The following is a 17,826-nucleotide window of genomic DNA, read 5'->3' on the forward strand; positions in this document are numbered from 1 at the left end:
TTATTTAACACTCTCTGTACATTTTTGACATCTATGGCTCGCTTTTTAATTCTCTATTCCTTCAGGGCAGACTGTGAGACAGCAGAATATCAGAAGTAGTGCATGTGTTCTTACGGCTGGATTTGAACTGACAGTGTTGCTTGAACCACATGCAGTTACTTACTTTATACCAGGAAATACCTTAACAAAATGCTAGATCATTTGGAAAACCATGCAGGTCAAATGCTCCTTGCAAGTTATCATGGTTTACCTTGAACCAGTCCCCATTTGTAAAAAAAAAAAAATAAGCCATAAGCCTTCCAGCTCAGATTCTGCTAATTTAACCTATTCGGGGGCAGTACTAGGTTTGCTAAAACAGAAGACCTGATTTCTTGTTGGACCTGAAAGGGTGTTAAATGTACAAAAATATTCAATTTCTCATAGTGCCTAATACTTTCTCCTGGGCAATGAAAATGAAGACACTACCATGTGCTTGTATTACTAAATTGAGTTTGAGATCCACATTTTGATTTTGGAAGGTATCCTTTTCTAAGGCCAGTGCAGTCACATCTGGAGAGGATTTCTGTGTTTTTCATAAGCCTGCCTGCTTGTTTCTTGGGTGCCTGTCAATCACACCATTCCTTCGACTCCATCCTGTATCTGTTTTTGTCATGTGTATTCTGTGTTTGATAGACCCTCGTGTCTTGAGAGGTATGGAGTAAGGAGGCATTTGATGTTTACCAGATGTCGTTGAAGCAGTATAATTTGCACTCTTGACAGACAAGGATGATATTATGAAGAACTTTATTTATTTAATCATACCAAAGCAGATCAGATGAAAGGCAAAATTTAATATTTTTTGATCTACCTACAGTTAAAAAAAAACGTCAGCAGTAACTACCAAATATTTGAAGGCTGTACAGGTATTTATTGAAACCAGACAGGCATTTTTCTCATCTTAATCAGAGAACAATTTACTGGGCATGTTTATGAAGACCCAAATCCCATATCAACACTCATGTAAACATTGCAGTATGTAAAAGCTTTGCATGGTCTAATCTAGATATCAGAAGATACTATATCACAGTTATCCAATCCAAGCCTGAAGGCCAGAAATATACCATGTTTTGAGTAATACTTAGCACATTTTCATACCTCACTGGTGGCCTGTACAGTGTCTCTGGGAGATCTATAAAAAAATAACTAGAACTCACTGTAAAATATATCACAGCACTTTTTTTGCACAGTGTGCACACGGGTGTTTAACGGGAGTGATCACTTTTTCACACTTTGCAGGGTGTAACTGGCAATCGTGGCAGTTGCCAAAGACTCATACTATTCTACTTTAGGCAACCTTAAATCTGCATCTATGCAGCTTTTTATGGCAGAGAGAATTAAAATAAATTAATGAGAACAACCAGCACACATACAAAAAAGGTCAATATTGTTATCCCATTCACTTGATAAAAGTGAAAGGAAATCATTCATGAAATGGAAGTGGTTTGAGAGTGCACTTGTGAGCAGTTCCTGTACATTTGTATAAGGAAATGTTTTCTTTACCTCCCAATTACATAGTCCCTTTTTCTATTTTTTATTTATTTATTTAAATTAGAGCGTTCCTTTAGGGGAGCACCTGGATGGCAACTGGGACGCATTACAAGCGTTCAAGGGCCGCGGTTTGGACATACCTGCTCTAAGTAAAACTGATCTTGCTCTCACAGACCTTTGAAGTCAACCTACACTTTAACCATTGAACTGCTGAGTTAAGCATGCCCATCAGTTGGGAGAAACATGGTGTAATGTCTGTGGATTTGCAAAAAAAAATAAGGAACTTTAAAGGAATGCCCTTTCAAATATCTTTACTATTTTTACAGTGTTCTTACTAAAAGTATAGCCAGTTTTTGTAAAACCAATGCACCACATCTGCTTTATGTCAACTCACATCATAAGAAAGCACACAATAGTTGATACTTTGCATGCCAGAAGTTTGCTGGCTAGTAAATAACACATAGGCAGATGGGACACACATACCAAAAGGCACACATTACAGGTGTACCTATATATGTGGCCACCATTTTACTACTCTAGAACTCTTTTAGGTGACTTCATGACCGATAACAATACAGATAACAATTAAGTGGAAATGCAATTTACAGCCAGTGGCGGACTAAGCACTCGAGCAAATCGGCCATGGACTGAGGGCCAGAGGCTCTTGGGGGCCCACCCGCTGTGCAGTTATGTAAAAACTGGGCTGGGGAGTTAAACATTTCCCCAGCCAGCCTGCACACAGCAAGGGGCCTGCACGGCACTTCGCGGGCCCCTGTTACAAAATACAATCTACCCTTTTCCGGTCCCAGCATGGCACACTGAGAGACAGCTATATAACCCCTATAAAACCTCTTCCCCATACAGCCCCTCTACCCCATGCATCCCGTCTAACCCCTGCAGCCCCCCTACCCACTGCACACCTTCTTACCTCTGCAGCCCCCCTACAGTCCATAAACCAGCCCCTATACCCTCTAGACTAGAGCCCTTAATCTACCAACACCTCCTACAGCCCTTAAAATCCCTGCACCCCCTACAGACCCCTTACCTCATACAGACTGTCTACACCCTGCAGCCCCTCTATCCCCTACAGCCCTTCTAACCTCTGCAGCATCTCTACACGCTAGAGCCCCTAAAATCACTGCACACCCTACAGCTCTTATACCCCCTACAGCCCCTATATTCCCTGCATCAACTAAAGCCCAATTATCCCTATGCACGCACTACAGCCCATTTCCCCTACACCCACTACTGCATCTACAGTTTTTGAGAAACTGCAATAATAACCTTTCAGGGTTAACTCCATCTCTTGTGGCTGTCTACCAGACAGTCACTAGGCAACATTTTTGGTCACCTAACTGATGCTGGACGTCCTTACGCTATGCATGAGGACATCTAGCCTCATACAAAACCCAATAGGAAAGTATTATATAATGCTTTACTATGCGGGAAGTCCTAATGCGAGTGCGGCGCCTGAACCAGCACCGAGGACCATCAGCGCTGGATTCAGGTAAGTGACAGAAAGGTTTTTTTAAGCACTTTGCATCAGGGCTTTCCAGTACCGAGATTCTCGTGGCAGCAACTTCAGTTACCCAGGCAAATCTGTATACACTCGCAATGAGAACTAATCTCCATACGAATCGGACACACAAGATCTGTCCCTCCCCACTATCGGTGGTTAGCGCGATGGGAGTGAGGCTTCGGGTGGAACGCTCCTTTTTTCTGTTTTTCCCTCCTTTTTTCTGTTTTTCTTTTTCTTTTTTCGGCAAGCAGTTTTTCCAAGGTACTGTTTTGCTTCTCTTTTTGTTTGTTATTTTCCCCTCTTTTTGGGGGTTTATCTGTTTTATTTATTTATATTTATTGTTTCACAGTAAATTAGAGTGTGATTTGCAGGAAGGCTCCCGAACTGTGATGTGATTCTCCCTCTTGCTACATTTTGTGGACTATTGGACTGCTCCACTCATATTTTATCTTGCACCAGCATTATATTGGTCTCTTATCCAGGAATTTTTTATATGAACTTATTCTAATGCTATTCGAGCCATTCATATTTAAATTTTATCTTGTATCAGCAGTATATCGGTCTTTTATCTAGGACTTGTTATATGGATTTATTTTAATGCAATACGAGTCATTTATATCTATATATTTTATATTGCTATCTATGCCATTTATTCCTATACTCTCTGATTAGCTCCTGGGGCATTTCATGCTTATGATATTTTTATACCAATGTTCAAAACTGCTTTTCAATTAAACCTGACAGATTTTGTTTAAATTCTGTGTAATTCATTTTTAGATTTTACATATAGAAGCAAGAATACCAAATAATATATAGCTCTAGGTAACTAGTGTGTTACATATTTGAATGTTTTAGAGATTTTTATCTATCATATTTTTCAGTTTCAAGTATGTAGGGATGCATACATGCATGATATACCGCAAAGATATCAGTTTCAGACAACCTGAAGCTTATACTGTATGGTCTAGTATGGTATTATATTGTTTTAACATGACTAAACGAACCTGTGCTCCTAAATTGCCTTCCACCCACAAAAATATTAAAATTGCTGCATTATGTTGATAACTTCCCTTTTTTCAACAAAAAACAGCACTTCTTCAAAATTTGAACAAAGGTTCAAGATAATGCCACAAGACCAAGAACCCCCCACCTTGGTCCTAAACATTTTGGCATAACTAAAATTAACAATTTGTAGAGTATCCTGTACCTTAAGGGAAGGCACATTACCGGTCCTTAGAATGGATGGGCTAAGGTATAAAATTAAAACATACAATATGAAAAATAATAGAGTATAAACAGTGCCCTTTAGTTAGTCTTGATCGGGTCACAAACAAGAATATTGTCCTCTTAGCAATACAGAGAAAGCAGTAACACTTATTAAACATTAAAATATACAGTATTTATGATCATTAATAGTTTTTTGTAATCTCTAGTGGACACTTTGTAAAGTAATGCAGTCTCAACTTTCCAACTGATGACCCATCCTAAACAGTTTTAATACATTGCACAGTATGCATTTTCCCTATAAAGATGATGTATAGTTTGTCAGCCAAACAAGAATTAGTTCCCTGATTAGTTTTGAGAAATGGTTTGATTAACCCCTTAAGGACCAAACTTCTGGAATAAAAGGGAATCATGACATGTCACACATGTCATGTGTCCTTAAGGGGTTAAGTAACACTGCTTAGCACTACACTTCGAGGTGACTGGTTGTCAAAAATATTAAGTCACACAACCCTAGAGGTGAAAAACAATAACTACAACTTTAGCAACCTAATTTTTTTAGATATACTGTATATGATTTTAAACCAAACAATAGTACAAAAATGAATGCAGTCACGCAAAAAATGTTCAAAATTATATCATTTTCACAATAAATAAATTCACCAACTTGGATTTAATGCTGATCTGTTAAGGATAAAAGATGACTATCCATGATAACCAAGAGAAAAAAAAAAAAACATGTATGGATTTGACTTAAGTATGTGATAGAGGAGATGGAGTACTTTATGACAACAACAATAATTAATTAAGCTAATATGTCATCGAACTTACCGTACACTTGTTTGGCTTCTCCCCTGAGTGGACCCTCATGTGAATGAGCAGCTTATATCGAGCATTAAATGGTTTGTATCTTCGTGGGCAACCTGCCCAAAAACATGCAAAATCCTCTCCTTTCCTCTGATCTATGTGGATTTTCTCAATATGCCGTACTAGTTCTTCTTGCTGATCGTACAGAGCACTGCAGTCAATCCATCGACAACAGTGTTTACCATTAAAATCGTCAATCTCACCTTCTTCTTCAAGCATAGGCATCTGGCCTGAAGGTGGTAGAGAAATTTGATGGGACTGGCTTAAAAGGTCATGTTGGTGCATATGTTGGTGTGCATGATAAGGTGGTGGAGGCCCTTGATGAGGAGAAGGTAAAGGAAGAGAAGCCTGAGGTGTTATGTCAATTGTGCCATCTGTAAAGTCATCCACTCTTTCACTTTTTAAGACTCCCATTGTTTGTCTTTCAGTAAGACCAACACCTTGTCTAACCACCATGTTGTTCATGGCCTCTGGCTGCAAGCTGTTTTGTTCCAATTGCTGCATGCGTTGATATTCTACATTCAAGCTCTCATGGATAGAATTATCGTTAATTGCCAGAAGACTTCTCTGGGAGTTGGAGCCAGCATATGATGGTGGAATACAGCTACCTCTGACTCCGAGGAAGTGTCCGTATACTTCTGGCTGTGGAGACATGTTGGCAGGAGAAGCTCTAGATCCATTGATGTAGGCAACCAGTGAAGTTGGAGAAGTTCGAATGATTGAATTAAAGTCAATTCCAATGCCATCAGATAATGGAGACAAGGACAGCGCTCTCTTCTTTGACCGTGCTGAATGTGTTCTTGTTGAAGAATGGCGGGGACTAGGATATGGTGAAGAGTTGTTCTCCATGCCAAAAAGATAAGAGGGCAATGAGCTTGTGACACTATTGTTAGACATTGATGTTCCTGGTGGAATGCTAAGGATGTCTCCTGGCTCACTACTGTTATGTGAACTGTGATTCGAGGGAACAATGCGGTAGCCATGAGACCACTCTTGTTTAACACTCATTGTTGAGTGACTCTCCGTCAAGCTTAAGGTGGTAGATGCAAGTGACTCCCTAGACATTAGAGACCTAGGAGAAATGTACAGAAAATTATTAAGTTTTCAGACGATTATTCTTTTAATTACAATAAATCTGCCAAAGTCAGCCACACAACATATTGCTTTTCATTCATATTGTATATTGTTTCATTCTGCTCAAATAGCCAAGTTTAAGTTTCTCATGACTAACAATACCCGTTAAATTAGAACAAATGGCAGGCAGAACATTTCTAGACAATGTGTGCTTTTGGAACATTAGTAAATTCTATCAATAAATTAATCTTGTAGTTTAAATCTTCAGACAGAACAAATGGCTTTAAAGCATCAGTCTAACTCTTTCAGTTTAATGGGACTAGCATGCTTAAATACTGTAATTCGTGAATTTCTTGAAATAAGGCAGCTGGGGAACATTATATATTTTGGTTTTATTCCCCTACTAGCCACTACTTGACAAAGACTACAAACTGCTAAGCATTAAAGCTAGTGCAAGTGCTGTTAAACTAGATTGGTGTTTGATTACATTTATATTACATCTAGAGCATATTTCTTATCAATCGTGCAGTATATGTTACTAACCATTCTTACCGTATGAGAGCAAAATAATTGAGGTAGACATTTTTTTCCATCTGATTAAATTGAGTACTAATAATGTACTTACAAGGCAAACCTTTTAAGAGTCTTGCTGCCACCACAACCTGACTGTATACTTTACAAATATACTATTATAAAGGTTTTCTTATAGGAGTGGTACAAAAAAATTCACCTATGTTTCAGGTAGTCTTACAGTAAAGTATTAACTAAATGTAAATGTATAAGCATTACACCCACGATGTGGAGATTATTTTTTAGTTGTGTGGTAACTGATGTGAACTATCTTTCAATATTGAAAGGACCACATCTCAATGAAGTAGTCTGGGTGCAGCTGATGCTGTAATTCTGAGACCCACAAGAGGAGCTACCTACTCGAGACTGAGTAGAACTGCTGATAGCATTTGATTGGAGAAGTACACCGTTTGGCCATGCACACGTACATCAAACCCATTGCGTCTCTGTGAGACGCAATGGATTCGTGGAGATTGCAAAGATGTCAGAAAGCTTACTGATGTCTTCAAAGGCTGCTGGGCGGCTGCAGCAGAGGAGTCCTGGCGCTGGAAACGAGGTGGGTAAATGTTATTTTTTAAATGGACATGGGGTGGAAACAAGGGAACCTATAATCCCAAAATAATGTTCGTTATTTAGCTACTATAGGTTACCTTTAACCTTGCAATGTAAAACAGAAACTGCAATGTTTTCATTGCAGGAATAAACACACGACTAGCGGCTGGCTTCCTGACAGCCACTAGAGGCTCTTTCCTGTGAGGACCAAGTCAGACTCGGTTCTTAATCTAATGCTGCTCATAGACCAGTACTTTATTGAGGCAGCAAGGCATTTTGCGTTCTAGGCTCCAATGATTCCCTACAGAGGTTCCATTGGATTAGCTGAGATCATCAATCTTGATGATCTCAGCCAGGGAGGTGGAGCTGCTGCAGAAACACGAGTGTGGCAAGAGAAGAAAGTTAAGTAATGCTCACAATTAAACCCTCACAGCTGTGTGGGTGAGGCATCTACATTGGTAGGGAAATACTATATCGTTAGGAATACATGTTTATAGTCCTTACGTTATTGAGTTCCTTCAGTTTGTTACCCACTATTTGCATGAAGCAAATCATGACATGTATTAGTGTTCCATATTTTGGGGTTCTATACAACATTTTTATAAAACACTCACATGCCAAGTGCTCCATTATATAATTAGTTCAATGGAATGTGTGTATTTTAATCAATCCATTGACATGGTCAAGTGTGCATGAGTGAGCTCCCAATGACTTATTAATATGAGCAAAAGGAGCCAGGAACGTTTAGCTTAGTTCCCTGGAAACCTTGGACTTTAAAAGTAAAATTTGATTTATTAAATACAAAATAAATAAAAAATCAAGATTAACCATTTATTCTAGACCAGGTAAATACATGTTAGGTACAATATAATACATACATAGTTACTCAATAAATAAATAAATCCTTCCTATTATATTTATCCTTTATTAAGATGAATCTATCACTTATCACTTTTTTGAAAGTATGTTTAAATGTATCCATAAATAAAATGAAAATTGATTTATTTCCAGTGATAGAATAGTCTTTACACCAGATGGTGCCCAGAACAATCAGTTTTTAAGGCACTTGTACTATAGCCTAATTACCTTCCTTGAACCCTGGTATTACAATGAATGCATAAAGAAGGCACTTCCATTGTGTAATGGCCATGCTCTTTATCCAGCCTTTTTTTTACTTTCCAGATTAACTGACACAAACAGGGAAGTCAGATTAAAGTCAAGAGGCAAACAAATAAATATTCTTTAAGATCAAATGTGATTTCAGTGAATTGTATTCAGGTAGTCTTTGATTAAATTACAATATTTAAATTCCAAGTGTCTCTTAATTTAGTGTTGCACAAGTTACAAACAGTGTTTTCGTTTGTATAAGTATTTTTTTGTTTTTGGAGTAAGAAGATATTAATCGAATTCAAACTCTGAATACAGCAAATTCCATACTGGAACAGTATAAGAAATGTAATATAATATAATATAATATGTAATATAAAGTGCATGTACACCATTTGCTGCTTGGTTTACAAGAGCCCATTAGGTTTCTTTTGGTTGGGTTTGCGGGGGGCACAGCTATGTAACTCCAAAATTAAAATTCACTAATTGCCATATCTTGCCTAAGTAAAGAGTTCCAGCTGGAGTGTGAGCACTCCATGGGAAACCATAAAAAAGCAACACCATTTGTTATTTACTAAAGTGAGCTATGCCTGCACAATTAGTGCTTTCAGTGCTGTAGCCAAGAGCAATGCACTGTGCTGCTTTTCCCTGAGGCACCAAAAGTGTCACATACATTTACACGTGAATTTAGATGCTTAGTTACCATTAGTCAATTGGGTCCCTCAATTAAAAACAAATAAATCATCTGTTAAAAAGTGTAGGGTCACCTGGAACCAAACAGTGTAGGATCACCTGAATTGGCCTCTCCTCTTTTGCTACATCAAAAGCTGCAGGGTGCAGGATGAAGCTCTGTAATCTTATAGTCCTTTACCAAGCCTAGAAGATCTCCAAGAATGGTCTTCACCCTGGTTGACTCACCTGGGTCTCCTGGGCCCTGTATAATAAAATTGCCCCCATAAATGTCCCAGGAGACAGGGCATTTTTTGTGATATGTTGCATATATTATATTGGGCCCTGGAGACTGTGCATCTCTTGGTCCCTTTATGGAGACCATGTTATTATACATGGCCCAGGAGAATGGATATATCCTGCTTCCAAGCTCAATTACTTTCCACCAGGGAATCCTAAGTTTGTTTGCTTACGCGTTTACAAGACTGACAAGAAAAAGAAACTGAAAAGATGGCTTTAGCACATGTCGACACAATGGTGATATCTGTGCATCTCAAATATTGTACAGTCATCAGACAGAAAGGACAGTACTAATATAATCAATCAATTCACTATATTGGGAATTGTGGAAATTTGACAATAACATTGCAGATGTTTGACTAAAAAAGTAAAGCTGGAAAAAAAAACTGGGTTAAAAATGCTATTTGTCCATACACGACTACAATTCCAGTATGGTTATCAGTTTGTGAAAGTAAATATCCTCCAGTTATAACTTTCATTCTACACAAACCACATTGTTCCATTCTAAACACCATTCTAATAAACATTGCACCTTTCAGGCTTTTTTTTGTTAATGTGTTGCTTACAAATTCTCTTTTTGCTTTTGAGTCATTTATCAATAATATTACAACTTCTGTGTTTGTCTGTATAAACCACTATTTTAACTTGGTATATACATAGTACATGTGGAATGTGGCCCACATTTAGAGAGATGGGGTATGGTTACCTGAAAAGAAGGTAAGGCATGTCATTCTATCGTAGACACAGAGTATAAAATCTGGTAGTGTTCTACACTTTTGTGCAGTTGTAAGGTTTTAGTATGCATAAGAAAAGCTTATCCATTGTTGTTCAGCAAGTTCCACAAGGGGGTTTTCATTCCTGAGTTCATCTTTACTGAGTTACACTCATGAGGAAATTCTGCAGGTATTTTGTCTAAAGGTGCAATAATGCTTTGCATGAAAATAGGACATTTTGGGGGTTTATTTATTTACTCATATAGGGGCTAATCTAATGTATATTCAAATCTCATTTAGTAGGCATATGCTAATTGAAATGTAAGGTGAATTTTAAAGATTATTACAGTTAATCAATACATTCACTTCCTGGTCATTTTGTTATATGAACAAAGCCTGATGTGATGCTCCAGGGGTGGCAGCTATCCTACGCCACCACCTTTTTTTTCTCTCTCTCTTCTGCCCTCCATCACACTCAAATTCTACCTCCTCTTTCCATCCCTTTTATTCTCTAGTTCGGTTCATGTCCTAGTTGGGACAGACCGAATTCTTTCTCTTCCCCAAGCCACCCTTGGAGCCATTGTATGCAGTGAGTCAACCTGGGTAAAGACCATTCTTGGAGACACAACTAATGAATATACACTCGCTATACCTAAAATTTAGCATGGTTCTCTATCTCCAATGATGTACTTTGTTCACATGACAGATTCGTGACTAACGTCATTTAAGTTCTGCATTCCCTGCGTGGGAAGGATGATATGTTTATTGGCAAACATATACATTATTATGGTGTGATGTGTTTTTTCCTCCCCTGCGTGGGTGAAGCTGTTCTTTCTGATTGAAACAATGATTTAACACAAAGCCAGATATAATGTTAGAAAAATTGGGATTCATTTCATGGGGTGTAATGTGACACATTACAACTATTATGTTTATACCTCAGATACTGTATTTGATTTTTTTTTTACTTTTATTCCACTCCAGGACAGCACTTCAACTCTGAAAGATATCCTGTGGCATCACTTCCTGATAACATATTTAGTTATCGGTATTGTACATAACCTGTATTTAAAAGCTAAGTGCAGCCCCTGTGGTCACATTCTATCACTGCTGTTTACATCTACATGGATAAGAAGAAAGTAGAATTCCTTATGATATCGATGGAACTGGATTACAAGAAGATGGTGTAAGCACTGGGCTAAGCCATTGCCAATTTACTTTGTTTGAAAATTACATTTAGTTTGGGCAGTCCAATAATCATGTGGCAGTTTGGCTTGTCAAAATATCATCCATGCCAAATACTCGGGGATTCTGACAAACCAAAAGGCTCTAAAATGGACCAATTAGTACATTGCAAAATATATACAAAATAGAAATATATATTAATGGGAAAAGCAAGTCTTATGGCTTGACTGGTGTGCAGATTTTTGTTTAATATTGTATTAACTATATATATATATATCAGTAGAGGTTTAGCCGCATTAGTCCAGTGATGTAGATGTAAAAAACAGATACAAAAGATACAAAATATGTATCTTGTAATACCTTTTTTTTTTTTGGACTAACATAATTTTTTAATAACACGCTTTCGGGAGAACCTCCCTTTCTAAATGCTTTAGACTTGAGAAAGAAAGCTTGTCATTAAAATATTATGTTAGTCCAATAAAAAAAGTATTACAAGATACAAATTTTATTAGTTTTTTTTACATATATTTATATATATATATATATATATATATATATATATATATACATATATATATATATGATACCAGTAGAGAGCACTCAGGAGTCTTTCAAGGTAAATTTAATCTGTTGCTTTATTGAGCAATTACAAATTCACACAACGTTCCAGTCAACATTTCAGTCTGCAGCAGAGGAGTCCTGGCGCCGGAAACGAGGTGAGTAAATGTTATTTTTTAAATGGACATGGGATGAACACAAGGGAACCTATAATCCCAAAATAATGTTAGTTATTTAGCTACTATAGATTACCTTTAACCTTGCAATATAAAACATACAGACTGAAACGTTGACTGGAACGTTGTGTGAATTTGTAATTGCTCAATAAAGCAACAGATGAAATTTACCTTGAAAGACTCCTGAGTGCTCTCTACTGGTATCGTATACAATTTGGCTGGAGATAGCACCGGAGAATTAAAAGACCAGGAGCATTGAGTGACGGGACCTGGGACGTATATATATATATATATATATATATATATATCAAAAGTTGTATATTTGTATGACTATCTCTGCTGGTTTTTATTAGCCTATTGACTTGTCCTGGGTATTATCAACAAATAAATATACGGTATATAAAGGTGCCAGGATAGGACCTGCCAAGAATGGGGTACGCTGACGTTGTGGCAGGCTTATGCAATGTATGATCATTTACTGTAACTAAAACCCCTATTATTTTTTGCCTGGGTGAGGTGTTTTTAAATAAAACTATTAAAATCTGTGAGACTTGAAATTGTTGTTTAGTGAATGAGTGAGTGCGCTGGATTGTGTGTTTTGTATGTATGTGTGTGTGTGTGTGTGTGTGAATGTGTATTTATATAAATCAGCTTTTTTTCTCATTAATAATCTCTTTTTTTGGTGCCACAGATGGAACTCTGAATCACAACTGAAATAAACATAATCATCCATTGCACGGGTCACTTTTTCAGTTATACATCCATTTGGTGGTTCATGGGATTTAAACAACCCTCCGATGAAATTGAATCCACAAGTCTATAACCTATAATTTCCATCCATGGTTGGGTAAATAAAGCAAGGGTTTATAGGGGTTTTAGAAGTCTCGACATGATCTCCATTCTCATTTCCATTCATGTAGTGATACCTGCCACATTGAATACACTAAACCCTTTACCAAATCACTACCTCTGTGATACTCGTGTGAGAAACAACATTGTAAGTGTTACAACATTTGCTTTTCTTAAATCTAGAATTCTTAAGGCTATCCTAGATATAAGATAAGGCCAGGGATTAATGAAAGTATTTAGAAAATCGTGCAGACTAGATGGGCCGAATGGTTCTCATGTGCCGTCACATTCTATGTTTCTAAGACACAATAACCAGGTTTATCTGTAAAGTGAAAACTCTTGATAATTTAAAATGAATATATTAATTTAGGGTAAAATGATCAAGCTGAAAACAAATGTTTAAAAACTGGCTATTATGGCCTAAAATATACAATTCACTTCCTGACAACTCACGCTGAAAGTTTGCATGATAGCAAAAGATACAGTGATGGTGGCTTAGAACTGTAAACATTTGTAAAACATTGCTAAGACTATCCCTCACCGATGTCAGCCAGGAAGCCTGGAGCCCCATCTTTTAAAATAATTTCTACAAACGATTAAAATGTTAAAAAAATATATCACACATAAGAAAATATCAAAATATTAAAATATTAAAACATTAAAATATTTTTCAAAACATTTAATGATTTTAAAAGTTTATACAAAAATATTAAATTAAGACCATAGTTTTAAGTGAACAAAAACTGCAGTTATAATGTACAATCACATATTAAAGTAAGTAGTTAAGTAGTTAAACCTACTTACTTATTTTGTAATTAACTTATAGAACACATGAAAAAGTGATATATGTTTTAAGGCAATTTTGCCTGGATTTGTGGGAGGTGCTGGTTTGCTACTCCTAGCCTACTTAAGGCACTCCCCTTACCTTGCTCCTTACCGTTCGAGGTCAGCGTTGAATGAGGATCCACTTCCGGGTTCTCTCAGACGCCATCTTGGTTTTCTTACCCATGAGTTTCTCCGCGGCAAGCTGTGTCCAGGAATCCTCTTGCAGGCCTTTTCCGTCCGTCCAGCTTCTTACCCGGGTCTTCGTCGTAGATCGCGTCCCAGGGACTCCTAAACCATAAGTTAGACCTACCTGTCACGCCAGGATCGGTTCCCACGGCGCACGGTACAGCACAGGTCCTCGCTTTACGGTTTTCTCTGCACAGTCGCAATTACACAGCCTTTTTCGCGGCTTCATTTGGTACAATTTGTTCGGCTAAATCATGCGTATTAAGAGAAGCGATCATTTCGCACAACTGTTTCCCTTGCTTCATTTAAACGATTATCATTTCGGTTGTGTTTTCCGTTCGGCACTTATTCATGTTATATTCATGCACACTTGCTGTTCACATTAAAATGCATACGTTTAAGCTATTCGTGCTAACTTCTGGTTCCCTTCATACTAGATTCAGTTATTCTGCTATGTATTCACATAGATCTGGTTCGTGAGTTACATTTCATCATTTCATGTATATACATTCGGTTAAATAGTTGCTTGTTTTAATAGACAGACCATTTTCATTGCTATTTAAAGGTATCACTTATTATATCAAGTGCATGAAACCAGCTAACATTTCTGTATGGATCATTGGACTCCCACGCTTCCAGGAGTTTTCATAAATTATCCATTTCATTTAAAAAATTTTTTTTGTAAATATGTGTTTATTGAGGAGTTAAGTTCAATCAGTCAACTGTAAGTAAACATCAGTTGGGACACGCAGGTCCCGGCTATCAGTATAACAGCGATAGTATGTAAGAACTGTAAGTAATCATTTCAATTAAAGCGACACGCAGGTCGCCTCTTAACATGAGCATCTCGTTTCTAACTGCCAACATATTAACATTCTGTTCTCTGTTTTCTTTCCCTCCATACCCCCCCCCTGTCAACCCCCCCCCCACCCCCCGCCCCCCGTGGGCAGCCACTCACTTCCCGTGGAGAACCTTTGGAAGTGTCAAGTGGGGCAAATGAGTGTAGTATCCCTTGCTTTTCAGAAGGATATATGTCGAGAGGTATAAGCTCTGGGTGTCAGTTTAGCGGTCTATCCAGCCATAGCTTACACATGGGTCTAATGGTGTTAGGCGTATGACGTGGTTCGGGGCTTGAAGGGTGGGTCCAGCACTTCGGGTATGGGTCAATACATCCCTACTTGAGCTTGGGTGGGTAGGTTTCAGGTTGCAATCGTGGTGGGAGTAGCAATACAGGACGTAGATTACCACTAGGCGGGGTCAGGGGTTAGCTGTCATGGTCTTATTACCATGTGTTCCCTGGGGTGCAAGAGGCGTCCGCCCCCCCCCCCCCCCCTCCCCGTTAGCCGTCAGCGGGCATTATGTGGTGCCATGAAGTGTCTCTGCGTTAGGAAGTTGATATGTCTCACCAGTGGTGCGTTCTCGTGTTCTGCTGGTACCAGGGTATCCAGTGCATGGATCAGGGCTAGAGTAGCGTCAATGGTCCCCTTGTTCCCCTATCTGTGCCAGCTGTCTAGGTGGTAGTTGTCGGGTCATGCTTTCACTGTGGTTCATAGTCCGTATGTTCCCGCTGTCCATCTGTCTGCTAAGGTACCCAGTGCCTGGGGAGTCATCTCTGGGCTAATCTTGTTTCAGGTGTGTGTGTGGGTGCCTATTCTGGTGGTCATAGGTGCTGGTATGTGCGTGTGGTGGTAGGTGTGGTGTGTGTTCTATGAGCATCTTCCCTCGTCCCCCCATCCGCCTGCCCCCTCCTGTGTGGCTCAGTGTGGTGTCAGTCTCTCCCGTGTAGTGTCGATTACTAGTGCATATGTATTCTATGTTCTAAGATAGTGGCTATCTCCCTACGCGCATTGCATGCAAGGCTGGTTACTCTGTGCGCTGATGGCGTTCCCTCATCCCCGTCCCTCAAATAATCGCTCCCAACCGTGGTGAGTCCCCCGCTCGGGTCCCACCGGGGTCCCTGCCCACCTGTCCCCCGGCCCCTGGGTGAGGAATTGGCAGATCAGTGTGGAAATAGGGAGGTCGTGTCAGGCAAGCCCAGGTCCCGTACTCCCACATCCCTCTTAGTCGTCATCTGCATTTCGCGAGCGGTAGAAGAACCAGGGTCCCCATTGTTCCGCGTGCTTTTCTTGTTTGCCTAGCAGGTTTGCTATTGCGGATTCGGCTTTTTGAATATCATCCACTTTACGTCTCCATTGTTCGATCGTCGGCGGGTGTGTCTTCTTCCAGAGCAGTGGTATCAGTGTCTTCGCCGCGTTCAAGAGGTGCCGAAGGATCGATTTTTTGTAAACTGAGAGTGATTTATCTGAGTGGTGCAGTAAGGCTAGGTCTGCCGTCAGGTTTGGAGGATCGCCCAGTATCTTTTGTATTTCGTCCCCAACATTCACCCAGTATGGCTTAATACCGTCGCAGTCCCACCAGATATGCTGGAGGGTCCCGGTCTCGGTCCCGCATCTCCAGCATGTGTTTGGAATTTCCGGGCTGATTCGGTGTAACAGAGATGGGGTGCGGTACCAGTGGGATAGTAATTTGTAGTTCGTCTCCTGGTATTGTGAGCTAGAGGAGCTCTTATGTTGTAGTAATAGTATTTGCTCCCATTGACTTTCTGTGTATTCTTTGTCTAGTGCGTCTTCCCAGCGCCTCTTGAAGGTATCTTTCCTCTCCCTCTCGCCTGTCGCCAGTCGCTGGTACATTGTGGAGACTGTTCCCTCCGCCTCGGGTGTCTGGAAGCATAATTGTTCAAACCACGATAGGTCTCTGTGCAGTCTATTTCTATGCGGCAAGTTGTAATAGAAGTGTTTGAGTTGGGCATAATGAAATTGGTGCATCAACGTGGGTCTCTCTACTTCCGATAGGTCCTGTAGCGTCTTCATCCCCCTGTCTGTGACCGCCATATGTAGCGGTATGAACCCGTCGTGGTTCGATAGCGGCCATGCTGGTGGCGGTATTCCATCGCCAATGTATGTGTTATGGGCAATGGGGATCAGGGGGCTCGGGGTAGGTGAGATGTAGGAAGTTTGTCTCAGTCGGGTCCACGTCTTAAGGGTCTGGGTGATTGGTGAGTCCTCCCCGAGGTCCTTCTTGGCGTCTGCTTCCTTGTACCATAGGAAGAGGTGTAGGTGGTTGTTCGCCAGTTCCCGGCCTAAGGAGGTCCACCGTTTTTGAGGGGACGCCAAGTGCAATTCCCTGATGCGTTGTAGAATCGTGGCTTGGTAATACTTGTGGAGGTTCGGCAGGGCCAGTCCTCCCCACGGTTTGGGAAGGCTAAGTGTGTCGTGTTTGATCCTGGCTCTCTCCCCCTTCCAAATATATCTGAGGAACGCCGAACGGAGGGTTTTAAAGAATACCGGTGGGATTGTGCGAGGTATGGTGTGGAACTTGTATAATATCCTCGGTAGGATGTTCATTTTAATGACTGCTATACGACCTTGCCAGGAGATATGGTTGAAGTTCCATCTCTTAAGGTCGTTGAGGATGTCCGTCAGGAGGGGTGCGTAGTTTTGCGCATATATATCTCTAGCTTCAGGTGTAACCCGGAGCCCGAGATATGTAATATATTCCGTGCACCAGTGGAACGGATACCGGTGTTGCAGGGTGGCGCATTCCTCTCCCCTGACCGTCACATTCAAGACCTCGCATTTAGGCTGGTTGAGCTTAAGTCCCGATAGTGCTCCATATGTCCGGAATTCACTCATGAGTAATGGGAGCGACTCAAGGGGTTCGGCTAAGAAGAACAGCATGTCGTCCGCGTAGGCGGCTACTTTGTGTTCCTGTGTCTTATGTGTAAGGCCCAGGATCCGGGGGTTGTTGCGGATTTTATCAAGGAACGGTTCCAGGGTGAGCGCGAACAAGAGTGGCGAGAGTGGACACCCTTGCCTGGTTCCGTTTCGAATCTCGAAACTGTCCGTGAGGGCTCCATTTACTCTGA

At 40.0% G+C, this 17,826-nt stretch overlaps 1 protein-coding gene across 1 annotated transcript in view; it reads right to left on the reverse strand.

The window, feature by feature from the left end:
* The window catches only part of GLIS3 (GLIS family zinc finger 3), a 373,789-nt gene that overhangs the window by 245,974 nt on the left and 109,989 nt on the right, over window positions 1–17,826 (reverse strand). The window contains exon 4 of the mRNA XM_063457211.1: window positions 5,102–6,209. Coding sequence (XP_063313281.1) covers window positions 5,102–6,209 — 1,108 coding nt within the window. The remainder of the gene's footprint in view (window positions 1–5,101; window positions 6,210–17,826) is intronic.

Source organism: Pelobates fuscus, chromosome 5 (assembly GCF_036172605.1).
Source record: "Pelobates fuscus isolate aPelFus1 chromosome 5, aPelFus1.pri, whole genome shotgun sequence".
Classification (NCBI taxonomy): Eukaryota; Metazoa; Chordata; class Amphibia; order Anura; family Pelobatidae; genus Pelobates; species Pelobates fuscus.